Genomic DNA, 14,574 nt, shown 5'->3' with positions numbered 1-14,574 from the left:
CGAGTAAAATGACGATACATCTGTGTAGTCGCTTGTCGTCTCAGCATCGAACGGGAATTGGCGAAGCTGGTACGAGTTGAGGATCCCCTCGATCTTGTCGCTGGGAATCGATCCCAGTAACGTCGATCCATTCACTGTCTGTCCCTGACTATCGTCTGCTTGGCAAAACCAGCGGTCGAAGTATAGCTGGAAGTAGGAGGCCACGGACTTCCACTGCAGCGCGGTATTGCTCATATCGAGACGTCCGGTGTCCATGTGGAAGTCGAACACATAGGCAAGTACCATCGTCGGGAGATCATATCGCTGCCACATCACGTCCAACAGCTCGTGCAGTCGCTGAGCCACTACCGCCGTATTCTCACCGTTGCTAGTTGATGACGAAGACATATCGGCAGATTCCGCCAAGGCGGCATACTGTTGGCTCATGCGGCCGAGCTGGTACATGACATGAGCCAAAGTGAGCCCCGCATGCACTGTGGTCGCACACTCGTCATCGTTGTCGTAAGCACTACTGATCTCGCCCAGCTTCGGCTTTGCCTGGAACACGAGACTATACGCCTCTCGCAATGGGGCCAACAGCACCGCCAGTTCTCGTAAAGTTTTCCAGAGCCGGGCATCGCCACGAAGCACAAGTTCGCGAAGTGCCAACGGAGCCAAAGGGGAACCTCTCTCATCTTGACTTGAGCACAACGCGGTGATAGCGTCGCTGTAGTGAAGAGCCTTGGTGAGGCAAACCACGAACGAAAACCAGTGTTCTCTTGTCGGAAGAGGGATTCGAGCATCATCTTCCCCGGACATGGCGCGCAGTGATGCCTGCAACCGCGCATTGGAGAAATAGGCCGCCAGCTCCACAAGCTGTCCAACAGCATCGCAGTAAGCCTCGTGCGTAAGAACGCTGCCAACCAGCGACGTCAGCAGCGCAGACATACAGGGAACCACCAGGAGAGAGCGCCATTTTTCACTGCGACAGACCCTCTTCGCTGCACTGAGCGCCTCGGCCGAGTCGGCCACGATCCCCATGATGCAAATGTTCTTGTTGTTCAGCTCCTGTAAAACGTCTTCAATGGCGTCAGCTAGCGGAAGCAACTGCGCCATTAAAGACGGGCTGTCGTTCTCGTCGCCAGTCGGGTTAAGCTGTGGGATTTGTCCTCCTAGATCCTCTACGCGGACACACGCAGCGTCTCCGTTTGAATTAACGAGCGTGAACGCCACTAAATTCTGCAGGTCGAGAGTATGCCAGACCGTAATGCTCAGCGTGAGTCCACTCTTAATCGTCGAGTTCAGCATGCCTTCCTTCACGCGGTCCAGTTGACTCTGCGCCAGCTTCGCCGCCGTCTCCTCGAGAAACGCTTGGCCACCCACACTGCCGATCACCTCGTCACTGTCGACCCTTGCAGGGCTCAGAACCTGCAATAGCTCCTGGAACTCGCTCTTCTGGAACGCTGACAGCGGGATACCCGCAGCCACCGCAGTCTGCAACAAGCTCACCCTCCACCTCGCCACCGCGTCCTCCTGTTCAGCTGCGTGACCGCTGCCCATGCGTCCACGCTTCGTGGGCATTGCCAAGTACCCGCCTCCACTCTTGGACGTCGTCCTCTTGTCCACCTCTGAAGTGTCCACATGATTGAGACGAGACATGTCCACCGTTGCGTCCTCCAGCGCTTCACTCGCCGTCCTCTTGCCAACCACCGAAGTGTCCTCCGTCTCCGTCTCTGTCCCTGCAGCAGCCGCAAGGACCGCCGCAGCGTCGTCCGCTGTCGTGTGGTGCGGCTCGTGCATGGCCGCAGAGGCACTCGCCGAGACGGCCACCGCATCCAGTAGCAGCACCTGGTCGTCGTCCTCCTCCTCGTTCACGGCGTCCTCCAGTCGACGGCTGCTGCAGTCGCTGCCACTGTTGGCGTTCAGGTGCTTCTTGTTGTGGGCGTTGCGCTCGCGTCGTCCGCAGAGCTCTTTGACCGAGTCCACCACCTTCCGAGGGCAATTGGGACAGCTCTCCAGGTGTCGGAGCATGTCCGAGGACACGCCGCGGGTGGGCGGCACCTGGTCCGCGCCATGGCGAGCCACGCAGTACGAGCAGTACGCGTGGTAGTGGTACCGGTTACGCTTCTCTCCGCGGTGGAAGTGCGCCCACAGAGGGTGCACCGGCCGCCCCGTGCGCTTGAGCGTCCCCGGCGTGGCGTCCATTATTGCCCTGGTTACGCTTTGTCGGGTATGATATTGTAACCCAACACCCGCTTTAGTGACGGAATAGTGAAGCAAGGTGGCTTACTTTAGTGACCTTTTGACACATTTCTCCGACTCTTTCAGTTTCGCATCATCCTCGTCCTCGACCGGAGCCCCTCGTCCAGTCCGTCCGTCGCCATGGAGAACGCAGCGCCAGCTCCTTCGTGCTCGGTGTCGGGATCGCAGCGACGTAACCGCGCGGCGGATGCCGACGCCGACTCGGCCAACCAGCAGGCGGCAGGCGCGCAGCAGCAGCCCGAGCACGACATGTTCGGCGGTGCGTGCACAACCTCTCGTTGAGTTTTAGCAGGTTACACTTGTATCTAACCGGTTACGCCTTCTTGCATTGGCAGACTGGAACCTCAACACCGTCATGATGTTCATGCTGCTGCTGCACTTCATGCAGTACGCCATGCGCCAGCCCTGCGGCTGCTAGAGCTCTTCAAGTCTTCCAAGTGATGACACATCTGAGTCCGACTCATTGCTCAGCTTCTGCCAAGAGTTGAGACCTGTCAGCCTCGCGCACTCGCCCCCCTCCCTACAGTTGTCGTTCCATGTTTCTGTGTATTCTGCCCCTATTTTTTATGTTTGGGTGCGGCCTGTAACCTTGAAAACAAAATACACGCGCACCTGTTACAGTTGTTGTGCTTGTTTGTTGCTGTCTGTTAGAAGCATTTCCGGTCCAGGATGGCCTCGTGATACTCTTCCCACTCCTGCTTGGTGATGTGGATGTCGCGGAACGTGTCGAGCGATGCGAACATGGAGCCGCCGACCCATGCGGCGATCTTGCGCTGCGAGTTGTAGCCTCGCTCCCGAACGACTGGATCCGGGATGACGTTGACGTTGCTGCCTCCCCCAGAGCTCTGCAGAACGGACTGGAGTTCGTCCTGGAAGCGGCGAGAGAAACCAGGCAGCATTGTGGTGCCTCCTGCGAGCACGACAGCGTTGAGCAAATCAGTCTGAAGATCCTTGTCGCACATGGCAATGCTGGCCGCCGCACACTCGTGCAGTCCTTTGTCTGGCCGCAACGGGTGCTCGTCGCCTAGTTCCTGTGGTTTGAAGAGCACCTCGGCTGACATTGTCTGTGTGTGGCGATCTACTTGCAGTATGGTCCCGTCGGGCAGTTCAAAGGGCTTGCTCGTTTCATCCTGTTGGTTCTGCAGACCCCCTTGCTGGTTGGTGCTGTTCCCCATCGCGCAGGTCGATTCCTTGATCTCGTCGATCGTGTGAAGTGGAAACGAGTGGAAAGAAACTCCGCGCTTGGACAGCAGCAGATGAAGGCGGTGGCTGATGTCCATGCCCCCAGCATTGTAGTGCAGTGCAGCGTGAGGCAGTGCGTAGCCCTCGAAGATGGGGATGGCGTGGCTCGATCCATGACCCACCTCCACCACGAGTCCTCGGGTGCGTCCAGACGCGAAGAGTGACAAAACGCACTGCTGCATGAAGTAAAAGCCGCAGACCTTCTGGGACTCAAACATTAGCTGTGCCATGCGTTCCTGTTGTTTCTTCGGGCCCGACGGCGAACTGATGCACAGCACCGGCAGTGCTGCAGTCTCCGGGTCCACCCGCAACTCCTGCGAGAAGACGAACTCCCACATGCGCTCCAGTGCGTCCCAGTCCTCCACGATGCCGCGGTTGATCGGGTTAGATAACTCGAGGAAGTCTCGATACAGTTGGCACTCAGTTCCCACGAACATCTCGCGGTCGCGGAGCTCGGCCTTCCAGTTCGGCGCCTGGCTGGCAAACCACTCGGGGTTCTTCACTCGTCCTGTGCATGTCGTGAAGGTCGTACGTGGCGTATCTTCGCCCGAAAAGCCCACCTTGAAGCAGCCCGAGCCGTTGTCCAGCACAATCGCCTCCATATCTAGAGAACTGCAACTATGCTGGAAGATCGACGAGAAATGTATCATAAATGTAGCCATCTTCTCCACGACCTTTCGAGTTGAAGGTTTTCAGCCAATCAAAAAGATTGCGCCAGTAACGGTCGCTAATGACGCAGGTCTTCGAGAGCGAGGCGTGCCGCATCTGGACGGGGGCCCTGGGTGCGCCCCTGCACGCCATCGAGGACGCGGAGCAGCGCGAGCTTGATGTGCTCCCTTTCAGTCTCCAGATCTGGCTAAGTACGCAGCCGGACACTGCGTCTGTGGACGTCCAGAGCTCACGAAAGCAAGGTCTCCATTTGGTCAAAAGCCCAGGGATCAGTGCCAATTCAGCGCAATCCCAGCAGAACTCCGGTCTTTTGCTGCCAATTGCAGCCTTATCATGCTTCTCACTGTACAGGTGAGGGTTAGTTTGCATTGATTTGTGCAGATTTGAACGAGTGTTTGACGTTTTGTTGCTGCTGCCAGCCCTTCTCCCTTCGTGTCGAGTGTTCTAGTGGTGCTGGACGTGGATGATAGATGGCAACAAGGATATTTCTTCGGTCGAGTGCGGCGATCAGTGACAGGAAAAGAAGATGTACGAACGGGAGACGGAGGCAATGGGAGTGATGAATTTTACGACACCGAAGTTGCGGAAGAGCTCTTGGCTGCTCTGCACACGGCGTTCCCCAAAGTCCCGCTTTCCAGCTCGGCCAAAGAGTGTCTTTCAAAGCGAGAGATATGTCGACGTGCGGGTGGACCTAATAAGCTTGGTCAGATGGTGAAAAGAAGGAAAACGTTGTCTGCTGAAGCGTTTTACGGGGCGGGTACACCGAAGCCGGCACTTCCAGGACCTTCGGGGGGCAGTGCGTCGGATAACAGTTGGGGGTCGTTCTATGAGAAGCTCCAATTTAGAGTCTCACACTCACTGATGTGCCAACTAGAAGGCACGGCACCTATTTCCTCCTCATTTCCGCGCCAGCACGAAGCGTTCGAGTTTGCCGATCAGGTTGCTGCCCTTCGGAGACGAGTGAAAGCTTCTCGTGGTGTGTCAGGATATGTCGGGCCTGATGATGAGCGTGTGCCCCGAGTGTTTTCGTTTGAAAGCGCTGGTGACGGCAAGCGCCGTTTTCTCGTTGCGAGCTTTGCCGAGTTCTGGAAGAACTACAAGAAAACTCGAGTAGATCAACGCCACGTCTACGAAATTATTCGCGAGGGTACGCCCTGTCGACTTTACTTCGATCTGGAATTAAAGCGGGCTATCAATCCCCACGTGGATGGAGATTCGCTGGTTACTCGGCTTGTGTCCTTGCTTCAACTCCAGCTCTATGTAAGGACGTGATTGGGCGGGCAACTGATATATACTTGGAAATCTGACATTAATGATGCAGCGCAGGTATGGGATTCACACGCACCTTGGAAGTATTTATCAATTGGACTCGTCAACACCGGCCAAATTCAGTCGTCATCTCATTGTAAGCGACCATTGTCTGCTGCATGTGCCTGCTACATGTACATGTTTATTTATCCGGACCGCTAATTGTTTTGTTTGATAGTTTCACTTACCTGATGGTGCTCTCTTCGTGGACAACCTTCATGCCGGAGCAGTACGTTTACGTTCCATTTCCTTTCAACTATCGCTATAGATTCTGACGTGCTTGCCTACGAACAGTTTGTTCGCGAGTTTATTAGCGATCTCGTGGCATTCAGCGGTGATGATAGCGATGATCGGGAAGCACACGACCTATTCACGCCTTTTCTTATCAACACGGAGAGCCAAGATGACCCCGTTGACAAGAAACAGCTCTTCATTGACACGGGCGTGTACACTCGAAACCGCATGTTTCGCGTGCTAGGATCGTCGAAGTTCAAGAAGAACGCCATCTTACGCCCACTCAATGCATCATCTTCGACACCAGACGAGCTGAATCAAGATTTGTTTGTGAACACGCTGGTCTGCCCGTATCCGTCGCTAGAGGCCATGGAGATGAACCAGCCGACCATACGTCGCCGACTGCTTCGTTGCGAGCCATCTCCTACAGCGTTGGGGCGCAGCAAGCGTTTTACGACTTCCAGATCTACATCCAAGACCCTCCCAAGCTCATCAGTAGAATGTCGACGTTCAATCTATCCTGCGTTAGACACGTTCATACGCTCCATTTCTACCACCGGCGGCGTTCAGGGCGAGATTCGAGCAATTCAAATGCTGATGGCGAACAACTCCGCGATGTTAGCTGTTCTACCGGGTCAGCAACCCAACCAAGAAGAACAGACTGGAGACACAACAACAGCGGCGCAAGCGTACCCGTGGATGATCATCTATCACATGGCTCGTAATCGCTGGTGTGCGAATATTCGACGACCGCACAAAAGCAACAACGTCATGTTCATCGTGGACATCGACCAGCGGGTATTCTATCAGAAGTGCCATGATCCAGCCTGCCAAGCGATCGACTTCAGGTACGATGATAAATCTTTCAGTATTGTTGCAGCTTCGTGATATGTTTTATTTGTATTGTGCAGATCACCATCGCAACCACTTCCTTCATACATAGACCTCAGAGCGGAAGCTGCTGTTATCTCTGATTAGCTCAGTCGATGAAACTACAACGAGGTGTTTTAGTCCGGTTATGCCTGCTGCAGCGTACCAGCACTACGGAAACACTTGCACGGCGGCCACGATGGCGGAAGAGATGATACCAACAAGGCCGGCTGCAATGCTAAGCGTGGGGAAAAGTTTCATGAGCAGCCAGCCTCCTCGATCGTCGTCGTCGTCACCCACAGTCAGTCTCAAGTGGCACGCAGCAGGAAGGATGAACAAGAGGGAGAGTCCACCTATTGCACCAGTAGCGCACATTACCTTCGCAATCGTGTATCGCGTGAAGATCGCGATCTGTGCGAGTGTGAACACCAATAGAGTAGTGGCTAGGCTGCTCTTCCAGCCGAAACTGGTTTGGGTTATGGTGACTCCTTTACGAGCTCCAGACTTGCGTCGCCCCGCGTAACTTCTGGATCCAGTCTGCGACCAAAACAACACGTCGTCCTCCTCAGAGTGAAGCGAGTAATTATTTCGCGAGAAGAACAGGAACGTGTGCCGAGAGACGACGACCTGCAACATCATCACAACCGCAGAAGTCTATCAGCTCATACCAACCAATTCAGTCGCGGAAATTACGTGGAGTTACCTCAAGCGCAATGCATACGATGGAGCAGAACGGTATCATGATCCAGAACGCCCAGCTATTCTTCGATGGCAGATCGCCCCCAGTACTGATGTAGTTTTGCAGTACATCGGCTCGAGTGTCGGACAGGAAGGACAAATACCCGCCGACACCAAACCCAAGCGCCCAGAAGATCGATATGAGAGTAGAACCGATGGACAAACCCGCGAATCCACCGATTGAACGCTTGCGGAGGGCGTAGAACGAGTGGAAAACGTGATGCGGACTCGCAAACGCGGTTGCCAGAATCGCCATCGAGTGGCAAACGGCCACGTGCATCGCGAAGTAGTCGCTTGTGACTCCTCTGGAGAACAACGGGACGTCACGCTTGTGGAGCGCTGGCGTGTTTGCCAAGACGAAGATGCAGGCGACGAACAACGATAGAGCCACCACAATGCACGACCGCTTCAACTTTGGATGGGAAGACCACGCCAGACAGAATGGAATCACCACTCCGATCGTCTGTAAACAACAGTCAACGCATCAGTATGGCACCGAAAATGCCACCACTTCATCCAGCACCAGCTTACCAAGAGCTCTGCAAACCGCACGCGGTCTCTGTGGAGCCAAACCATCGACGGGTCCTTGGCGGCTGCATCGGGCGAGCCCATGTCTTCCAGGTTTAACCCCAGCGCCTGACTGAGCAACACCGGCAAGTCTTGGAAGAGAATGGCGAAGTACGTCGCGATGAGGCCACCTGATACCGTGAGCTGGAGGAACCCCGACGCGATTGCACCCTTAGCACCGAAGGCCATTGCAGCAAGTCCATGCAGCGAGTAGACCCCGTGGGAGATGCCAAGCTGGACGAGTCGCAGTCTCAAGGCGCACGCCACGAACGCGAAGATTGGCAACAGCACGAGTGTGAGCAGGAATCCGCCCAGCAAGAAGACGTAGGGCAGCACGAGCGCCGTCGGACCGACACACCCGGCTGCCTGAATGATTGCAACTTGGAGAGCGGAGCAGTCCCCCGGTGCCAGATCACTCAGCTCCACAAACGTGTCGGGTCCTCCAAGCAGATCCTCATCATCGCCGCCGTGCCGGATACCTCGACCATCGTGGATTGTGTAGGCCGACGCTTTGGACCCCGACTTGATGGTGGCGTAGGCGCGACTACCTGTAGACTTGGATGATCTCCCCATGCAGCTCTCACACAGCAGCAAACGTTAGAACCAGAGGCATCGAGTACTGTTGAAAGGCATGCGTCGGGCTCATTGATCGACGCCTTTTCGGTGCGCAGATCGCGATCTTAGACGCAGTGCATGGCGTCCGTCCATCAGCGTCCCTTTGTTTGGTGTTGGGCGGGACAGCGAACCAGATCGGTATAGATATCATGCGTCGGCAGCGACGAGGGCCATCGGTGGCGTTACTTGCGCTGTTGCTTGGTGCTGCAGCGTGTGCGTCTGCAGTGCCGGTTGATGTGGAGGCTGGAGACGCAGCCTTCCAGATCGCGGAAGCTTTCGAGAGCGTCCCGGGCGAGAACACGACGGAGCTTCTGGACGAGGTTGTGATGCCAGCATCATTGGAGAGCAAGGCAGCGGTGCCACCGCCACTACCAGTGGACCCGGAGCCGCGTGACTTGAGACCAGTTGAGGTATCCACAGGGAAGCATCACTACTCAAGTATCTTCCCGGTGCCCTATGGAGGGGCATTCGTTGCTGTGGAAGCTACGGCTCTTCTTGTCGGGGGAGCGACGATCGTCGTTCTACTCATCGCCAAGGCCAAAGCGCGCTCTGCTACGATTCAGTTCGAGTACGATGAAGGTGAAATGGCAGACTCATTTGCATGTAGTTTGGTTGGTTGAAGAGGCTCTGACTCGTTTTGCCCTCTGTCAACAGACTACATTGATCCGATGCTGCAATCCCTCCTGTACAGCGATATGGACTACGCGGCCATCTAGGTAGGCTGGGACAGAGCCCACAGCAGTCTTGTGCATGTTTCATTTCATGGCTCCACGCAAATTCCAGTTTCGTGTTTTCAGTTTGAATTGGAGTCATCAATGGGCAAACGCCTCCTTGCAGTTTTGGTATACTGCGACCGCCAGTTCCTCAACCGCTACTCCTCGAATCTCCGCCGCGCTATGAAGCGCAAGTTTTACCAGTGCTGGTTCGTTAGTATCGACCGAGTCTTCCTGCAGCAGCAATGGAGGGCCAGCAACTTGCTGTACCTCGCCACCAAACACCTTCTCAGTATGTTCGACGGAGGGAGCTTGGTCAGGGGCATCCGTCTCGAGCAGCAGTGCTTCGAGTGGCAGCTCCTTGCAACAAGTAGCAGCTTTCTTCATCCGCGGATCCGTCAACTGCTTGGCATTCAACGAGAAGAAGACTCTCGTGCCTCGAAGCGCTAAGAACGACCGCATCATATCCGCTGGGCCGCTGTACGAGTGAAACACCAGAACCGGTGGTAGTTGGCCTCCTCCGCGACCCACACCTAGTAGAATTTCCAGAAGTTTGCCATAGTACCCCACACAATGCAGAACGCAGGTACGGTTCAGCTCGGCCGCCAGCGCCAGTTGTGCTTGGAACACCGCCTCCTGTACCTCAATGGGAACCTGTCGCCCTCGAGCGCTCTTACACAACCCGATCTCTCCCAGCTGCATCACACACAACAAACATTATTCAGTAAGTTAAATGGATTCACTTCAGTGCAACAAGGTTCAAGTTGAAGTTGGATTAGCTAGTCGTACACTTGCTCCAGGATGTCTCGCCAATGTGTCCCTGAGTGGCCTTAGACCCTCTCCGGAACCCCCCAGCGATACCTCACCCGCCCACCACGGATGGAAACCGAACGCAGGGACGATCGCGAGCGAATTGTTCTGTTGCTGCTGCTGCTGCTGTATGAGTTGCTCCAGAGCGCGCCAGTCTTGTTCGTGCGTTGCGCAGGACACGACGTGAGTCACATCAGCATTGCGAGCCCTAGAGAGCACGCCGTCGAACTTGCGACGGCTCGATGGAGAGCTGGGAGACCACAGCCGCTCATCGTGCAAGTGGCAGTGCGCATCAAACAGTGGCAACGTCATGATGCAGCAGCGAAGTGTCGAGGCGGCGTGGTGGCGGAGCTGCTGGAGCATCCGAAATTCAACTTATGCGATTAGGGTTCCGGTTCCTGTGTAACAGCATATATTTTCCTGTCAAAACGCTTAAAATCCTTTTCCCGCCGGTTGAAGCCCATCAGGCAAAAATGAGTGGGAAAGCGAAGCAGGGGACCAAGCTCCGCGCCGTGTGGGGGCTCAACGAGGAGCAGGTGCTGCTGGAGCTGTTCGAGAAGGCGCGGCAGGACCCCGAGGCGCGCACGGGCCGCGGCGTGAAGACGCAGACATGGAATAAAATTGTGGAGGAACTCAACGAGCGCTGCAACAGCTCTTTCGTGATTGGTGAGTCATTTTTTTTTTATTTTCTTTGGGGGAAAATAAAATAGAGCCACACACCTATTCTTTTCTTGAGATGGTAAAAGAAAAAAGAACTAATCGTTGTTTTATTTCTCTTGTGTCTCCTAAAAACAGAGCAGATCCGGTCCAAGTTTTCGCGTCTCATGATCGACTACGACCTGTTCCACGAAGTGGGTGGGGAGGGGTCATTGAGTGACGAAGACTGGGAGAAAATTATTGCTAAGAGGTCCGAAAACTCGTCGAGACTCCGCCAATTCAAGGAGTTGGGCTGCCCCCACCTCGAACTTTGCCGCCGCATTGCTGAGAGCAAAGGGGGCGCAGGTTCGGCTGCCCCTCGGGCGAAGCGGGCGACTCGGTCGCACAAAGGTGCGCCGAAGGCCAAGAAGGCTTGCATTGAGGAGACCCACGAGACTGGGGGATGGGACGTCTACAAGGAGAAGTTGCTGCTGTTCCTGTGCTGGAGAGCCAAGGGCGAACCGGGCTTCTTCACGGACGGATGGGCTGAAATGACCTCGCGACTCAATGAGTACTGCACGACCAACTTCACTCTGAGTATGTGCAGGCTACTGGGTTGGTGGTTAAGCTCCGAATGCTGATGTTTTTGGTGTGGCGTTTGACTGGATGTACAGAGGAAACCAATGCCAAGTACGTCGAGCTGATGCAAAACTACAACCAGTTTAAGGCTGCGACAGGGTTCACGGGCGATCCGGCGACGATCCCCAAGAGTGACATGGACTGGGAATGCCTCATGCGCGAACGCCCGCAGCACTATGGCAGGCTTCAAAAGTTCAAGGAGGCGGGCGGGTTCCCGCATGCGGAGATCTGCAGCTTAATCAAAGGTAAGTAGAGCACTGGCAGTTTTAAAGGCGTCATAGGCGCGGGGCTGGCGAACTCACTAACCTAAGTTTGCGTGCCACGGAGCAGGGGACACACCGCCCAACGGCATGGGTGCAGCTAGCATCAGCGAGTATCTGTCGACTGGAGCTCTGCAACTCCCGGATCCGTCCAAGCCCTCGATCATCCCCAACCAGGCTCCGTCGTCGGCCCACGCGATCGCAAGTGCGCAGGCTTCACTGTCAGCGAAGGCTCTCTCGTACCTGCTGCCGGCAACCGCTAACATGGTGGCTGCGGTGACTGCGAACGGATCCGCGGCGGGAGCTGCCCCACCAGCGTCCGCGCCAGTTCCCATGACGCAGGAGCTGCACGACAACCTGAACATGTTCCTGAAGACCGCCACGGCGTATCTCGTGATGCTCATCAACGACCACAACCAGGACAGAGAGCTGTAGCGTAGCCGTCAGCTATCACCTGTCGTTTCCGTATCGTGGTTTAGGGTGCACTAGGAGCGTATTCGTTTTAGTTTTTTTCTTCTTTTTTCCGCTTGAGAACCGTCCACAAGGACATACTCTCCTTTTTTCCTCCTTGTCAACGACACTCCCTATCAAGTTTCATACAGTTGAAAACTATGAAACAGCTTAAAATATCTTTAACGTCTGGCGTGTCATTTTCGAAAAGCTAAACAAAATGAGCGTCAAGGTCAAGCAGGAGTGGGGCAAGCAGCGCGCCGTGTGGAGCGTCTCGGAGGAGCAGGTGCTCATGGACCTCGTAGACAAGGCGCGCCACGACCCGGAGATGCGCACCAAGAAGGGCCTCAAGCCGCGCGGCTGGGACGCCGTCGCTGAGGAGGTCAACCGCCGCTGCAACAGCACCTTTAACGTTGGTATGTTAAAGGGAGTTTTTCTCGAACTGTAGCAACAAAGCACTATTTTATTAAATATTTTTTGATAAAATAATGTGAGCAGACCAGCTCAAGTCCAAGTGCAACCGCCTGGTCATGGACTACGAGCTGTTCGAGTACGTGGGAGGCGAGCGCTCGTTGACCGATGCAGAATGGGACAAAGTCATCGAGGACATGCCCGAGAACGAGAAGCGGCTGACCCAGTTCAAGGAGCTAGGCTTCCCTCATGCCGACGTCTGCCGCCGCATCTCCAAGTCCAAGGAGGAGCTGCCGGAGCCCCGGCCTTGGGCCTCTTCGGTGTTGACCTCGAAACGGCCCAGTCCGCCGGACGAGGACGACCTGCCGGAAGCCAAGAAGACTCGCACTGATGTGGCTGATAAGATGGAGACTGGTGACTGGGGTCCGCGAGAGGAGAAGCTGCTGATGTTCCTGTGCTGGAGAGCTAAGACGGACAAGAAAAAGCTTGCTGAGGAAGGCACCGAGCCGTGGCTTGAAGTGACCAACGAGCTCAACAAGCACAGCAAGGCCAACTTCGACGAGGGTGCGTTGAACGGGAACGTGACAATGTGGGGGATGTTCACGGTTAGATCTAACTTTGTGATGTCATCGGTGATGCTGCAGAGCAAGTAAAGACCAAGTACTTGCAGGTGATGCAAGACTACGAGTATTTCAAATGCGCGACTGGATTCACTGGGGCTGCTGGAACCGCTCCGAAGTACAAGAAGGACTGGGACCTGCTTATGAAGGAGCGCCCGGAGCTTACGGAGGAGCTCGAGAAGCTGAAGAAAAAGGGCGGCTTCCCGTATGCCGAAGTGTGCAGCCTGATCAAAGGTTGTTAGAGATTCTGAGGCAGCTCGATGGCCCCGGTGAAACACGGTCGCCTCTGACGGTATATTGTTATGGTTGTCAATATTGCAGGAGACAAGGCTGCCGACGATATCGAGCCTGCCGGTGTTACCGAGTACTTGGCGACGGGCTCTCTTCAGCACGTTAACTCCAGAATTCTCCCGCATCTTCTGCCAGCAGCGCCGAGTACCACGACGGCGCTGGAGCTGTCTGCCCATGGGCCCAACCCAGCAGTCAACGCGGCGGCGGCAGCAGGTGCCACCCCTGCTGCGGCGCCGGCTGTCTTCACCCAGGAGCTCCACGACAATATGAACATGTTCCTGAAGACAGCCACGGCGTACCTCGTGATGCTCATCGACGACCACAACAAGGGAAGCGGAGTTTAAAACGCTCCGGTGTGCTCGCATTGCCCCGGATATGGTCACGGGATCGCGCGCTCAGCTTCAACTGCTGTATGTTTTTCAGTGCTGTGTTCACGTAGCGATCAACAACGGCTTTCGTCTGCAATTCAACGCCAAAAACGCTGTGAAGTGGAATTGATGCTCCAAAAGACACATCATCGATCAGCTTTCGCATATCACAGAATCCCGTCTATTCAAATATTGCGCAGTGCATTGCTCGATACTGATCCAAGTTAATACCTACCAACTCTCGTATAACGCGATATCCAATATTAATTTGGTCATTCTTTGATACAGGTACAGTAATTAGCCCGAGTAAGGAACGCCTGATATATATAAAGACGCAGAATATATAAATTGATGTTAAGTTGAGTATACTTTTCCAATGTACTGATTTAGTTATTTCAAAATGAACTGAAGAGCAGCTTTACCTACGAGTCCGGAATGATTCCAACAGTGGCGTATGGTCGAAGCACTAACCTTTGACCAGGCATCCTCGCACCACAACAGCGCTGTCAACTGGTCGACCTCGTAGGGATTATCTAGCCCTTCACCAAGCCGGTCTAGAGCCTGCATCATCTTGCGGGATAGAATGTGTCGCTTAATACAATGAATGATTCCTTGGTCCTTCTCCAGCGGCCGCCCCAGCAGGACTGCACTTGACTTGATTATGCGGCATATCGTTGTCTTGCCTGGGGCGGCCGGGAGGCTGAACTCCGTCACAGCCCACTCAGCCAGGCCCCTGTAGGAGAGAGCAGGTGTGCGGGCTGCCTTGTCGAGGATGCCCACTTTCTCAGACCAAGTGAGGCGGAGACGCTTGGACGGTGTGGACTTCATGGGTGGAGTGGGGGAGGAGGTGGGCTTGTGGGGCGAGGTGCAAAAGCAAAAGTGCGAGTCTACC

General features: G+C 55.1%; 9 protein-coding genes across 9 annotated transcripts; 4 read left to right on the top strand and 5 right to left on the bottom strand.

Annotated features, from left to right (window-relative positions):
* Positions 1-273: 273 nt before the first annotated feature.
* On the bottom strand, positions 274-2,184 carry PHYSODRAFT_471319 (hypothetical protein; the record flags this gene model as incomplete). Its single annotated transcript, XM_009519492.1, has 2 exons — positions 274-1,704; positions 1,738-2,184. Coding segments are annotated over 2 exons (1,878 nt in total), but the record flags the coding sequence as incomplete, so codon positions are not given.
* A 704-nt stretch (positions 2,185-2,888) lies between these two features.
* PHYSODRAFT_467790 (hypothetical protein) lies at positions 2,889-4,145 on the bottom strand (the record flags this gene model as incomplete). The annotated part of the gene is made up of 1 exon (XM_009519491.1): positions 2,889-4,145. The coding sequence occupies one exon, from the start codon at positions 4,143-4,145 to the stop codon at positions 2,889-2,891; it is 1,257 nt and encodes a 418-aa protein (XP_009517786.1).
* Positions 4,146-4,213: 68 nt separating this feature from the next.
* On the top strand, positions 4,214-6,582 carry PHYSODRAFT_310394 (hypothetical protein; the record flags this gene model as incomplete). Its single annotated transcript, XM_009519490.1, has 5 exons — positions 4,214-4,503; positions 4,572-5,412; positions 5,474-5,557; positions 5,639-5,689; positions 5,755-6,582. 5 exons carry the CDS (start codon positions 4,214-4,216, stop codon positions 6,580-6,582), a joined length of 2,094 nt encoding a protein of 697 aa, XP_009517785.1.
* Positions 6,583-6,735: 153 nt separating this feature from the next.
* Positions 6,736-8,442, bottom strand: PHYSODRAFT_323874 (hypothetical protein; the record flags this gene model as incomplete). Its single annotated transcript, XM_009519489.1, has 3 exons — positions 6,736-7,191; positions 7,268-7,765; positions 7,834-8,442. 3 exons carry the CDS (start codon positions 8,440-8,442, stop codon positions 6,736-6,738), a joined length of 1,563 nt encoding a protein of 520 aa, XP_009517784.1.
* Positions 8,443-8,633: 191 nt separating this feature from the next.
* PHYSODRAFT_470518 (hypothetical protein) lies at positions 8,634-9,200 on the top strand (the record flags this gene model as incomplete). The annotated part of the gene is made up of 2 exons (XM_009519488.1): positions 8,634-9,063; positions 9,139-9,200. The coding sequence occupies 2 exons, from the start codon at positions 8,634-8,636 to the stop codon at positions 9,198-9,200; spliced, it is 492 nt and encodes a 163-aa protein (XP_009517783.1).
* Positions 9,201-9,296: 96 nt separating this feature from the next.
* On the bottom strand, positions 9,297-10,319 carry PHYSODRAFT_310392 (hypothetical protein; the record flags this gene model as incomplete). Its single annotated transcript, XM_009519487.1, has 2 exons — positions 9,297-9,893; positions 9,987-10,319. 2 exons carry the CDS (start codon positions 10,317-10,319, stop codon positions 9,297-9,299), a joined length of 930 nt encoding a protein of 309 aa, XP_009517782.1.
* A 137-nt stretch (positions 10,320-10,456) lies between these two features.
* PHYSODRAFT_284627 (hypothetical protein) lies at positions 10,457-11,915 on the top strand (the record flags this gene model as incomplete). The annotated part of the gene is made up of 4 exons (XM_009519486.1): positions 10,457-10,673; positions 10,803-11,240; positions 11,318-11,527; positions 11,613-11,915. Coding segments are annotated over exons 1-4 (1,144 nt in total), but the record flags the coding sequence as incomplete, so codon positions are not given.
* A 297-nt stretch (positions 11,916-12,212) lies between these two features.
* PHYSODRAFT_263989 (hypothetical protein) lies at positions 12,213-13,658 on the top strand (the record flags this gene model as incomplete). Its single annotated transcript, XM_009519485.1, has 4 exons — positions 12,213-12,408; positions 12,491-12,967; positions 13,048-13,257; positions 13,345-13,658. The coding sequence occupies 4 exons, from the start codon at positions 12,213-12,215 to the stop codon at positions 13,656-13,658; spliced, it is 1,197 nt and encodes a 398-aa protein (XP_009517780.1).
* Positions 13,659-14,072: 414 nt separating this feature from the next.
* PHYSODRAFT_473288 (hypothetical protein) lies at positions 14,073-14,510 on the bottom strand (the record flags this gene model as incomplete). The annotated part of the gene is made up of 1 exon (XM_009519484.1): positions 14,073-14,510. The coding sequence occupies one exon, from the start codon at positions 14,508-14,510 to the stop codon at positions 14,073-14,075; it is 438 nt and encodes a 145-aa protein (XP_009517779.1).
* Positions 14,511-14,574: the final 64 nt, after the last annotated feature.

This window comes from Phytophthora sojae (assembly GCF_000149755.1).
Source record: "Phytophthora sojae unplaced genomic scaffold PHYSOscaffold_1, whole genome shotgun sequence".
In the NCBI taxonomy this organism is placed as follows: Eukaryota; Oomycota; class Peronosporomycetes; order Peronosporales; family Peronosporaceae; genus Phytophthora; species Phytophthora sojae.
This window is presented reverse-complemented; position numbering and strand designations above follow the sequence as displayed.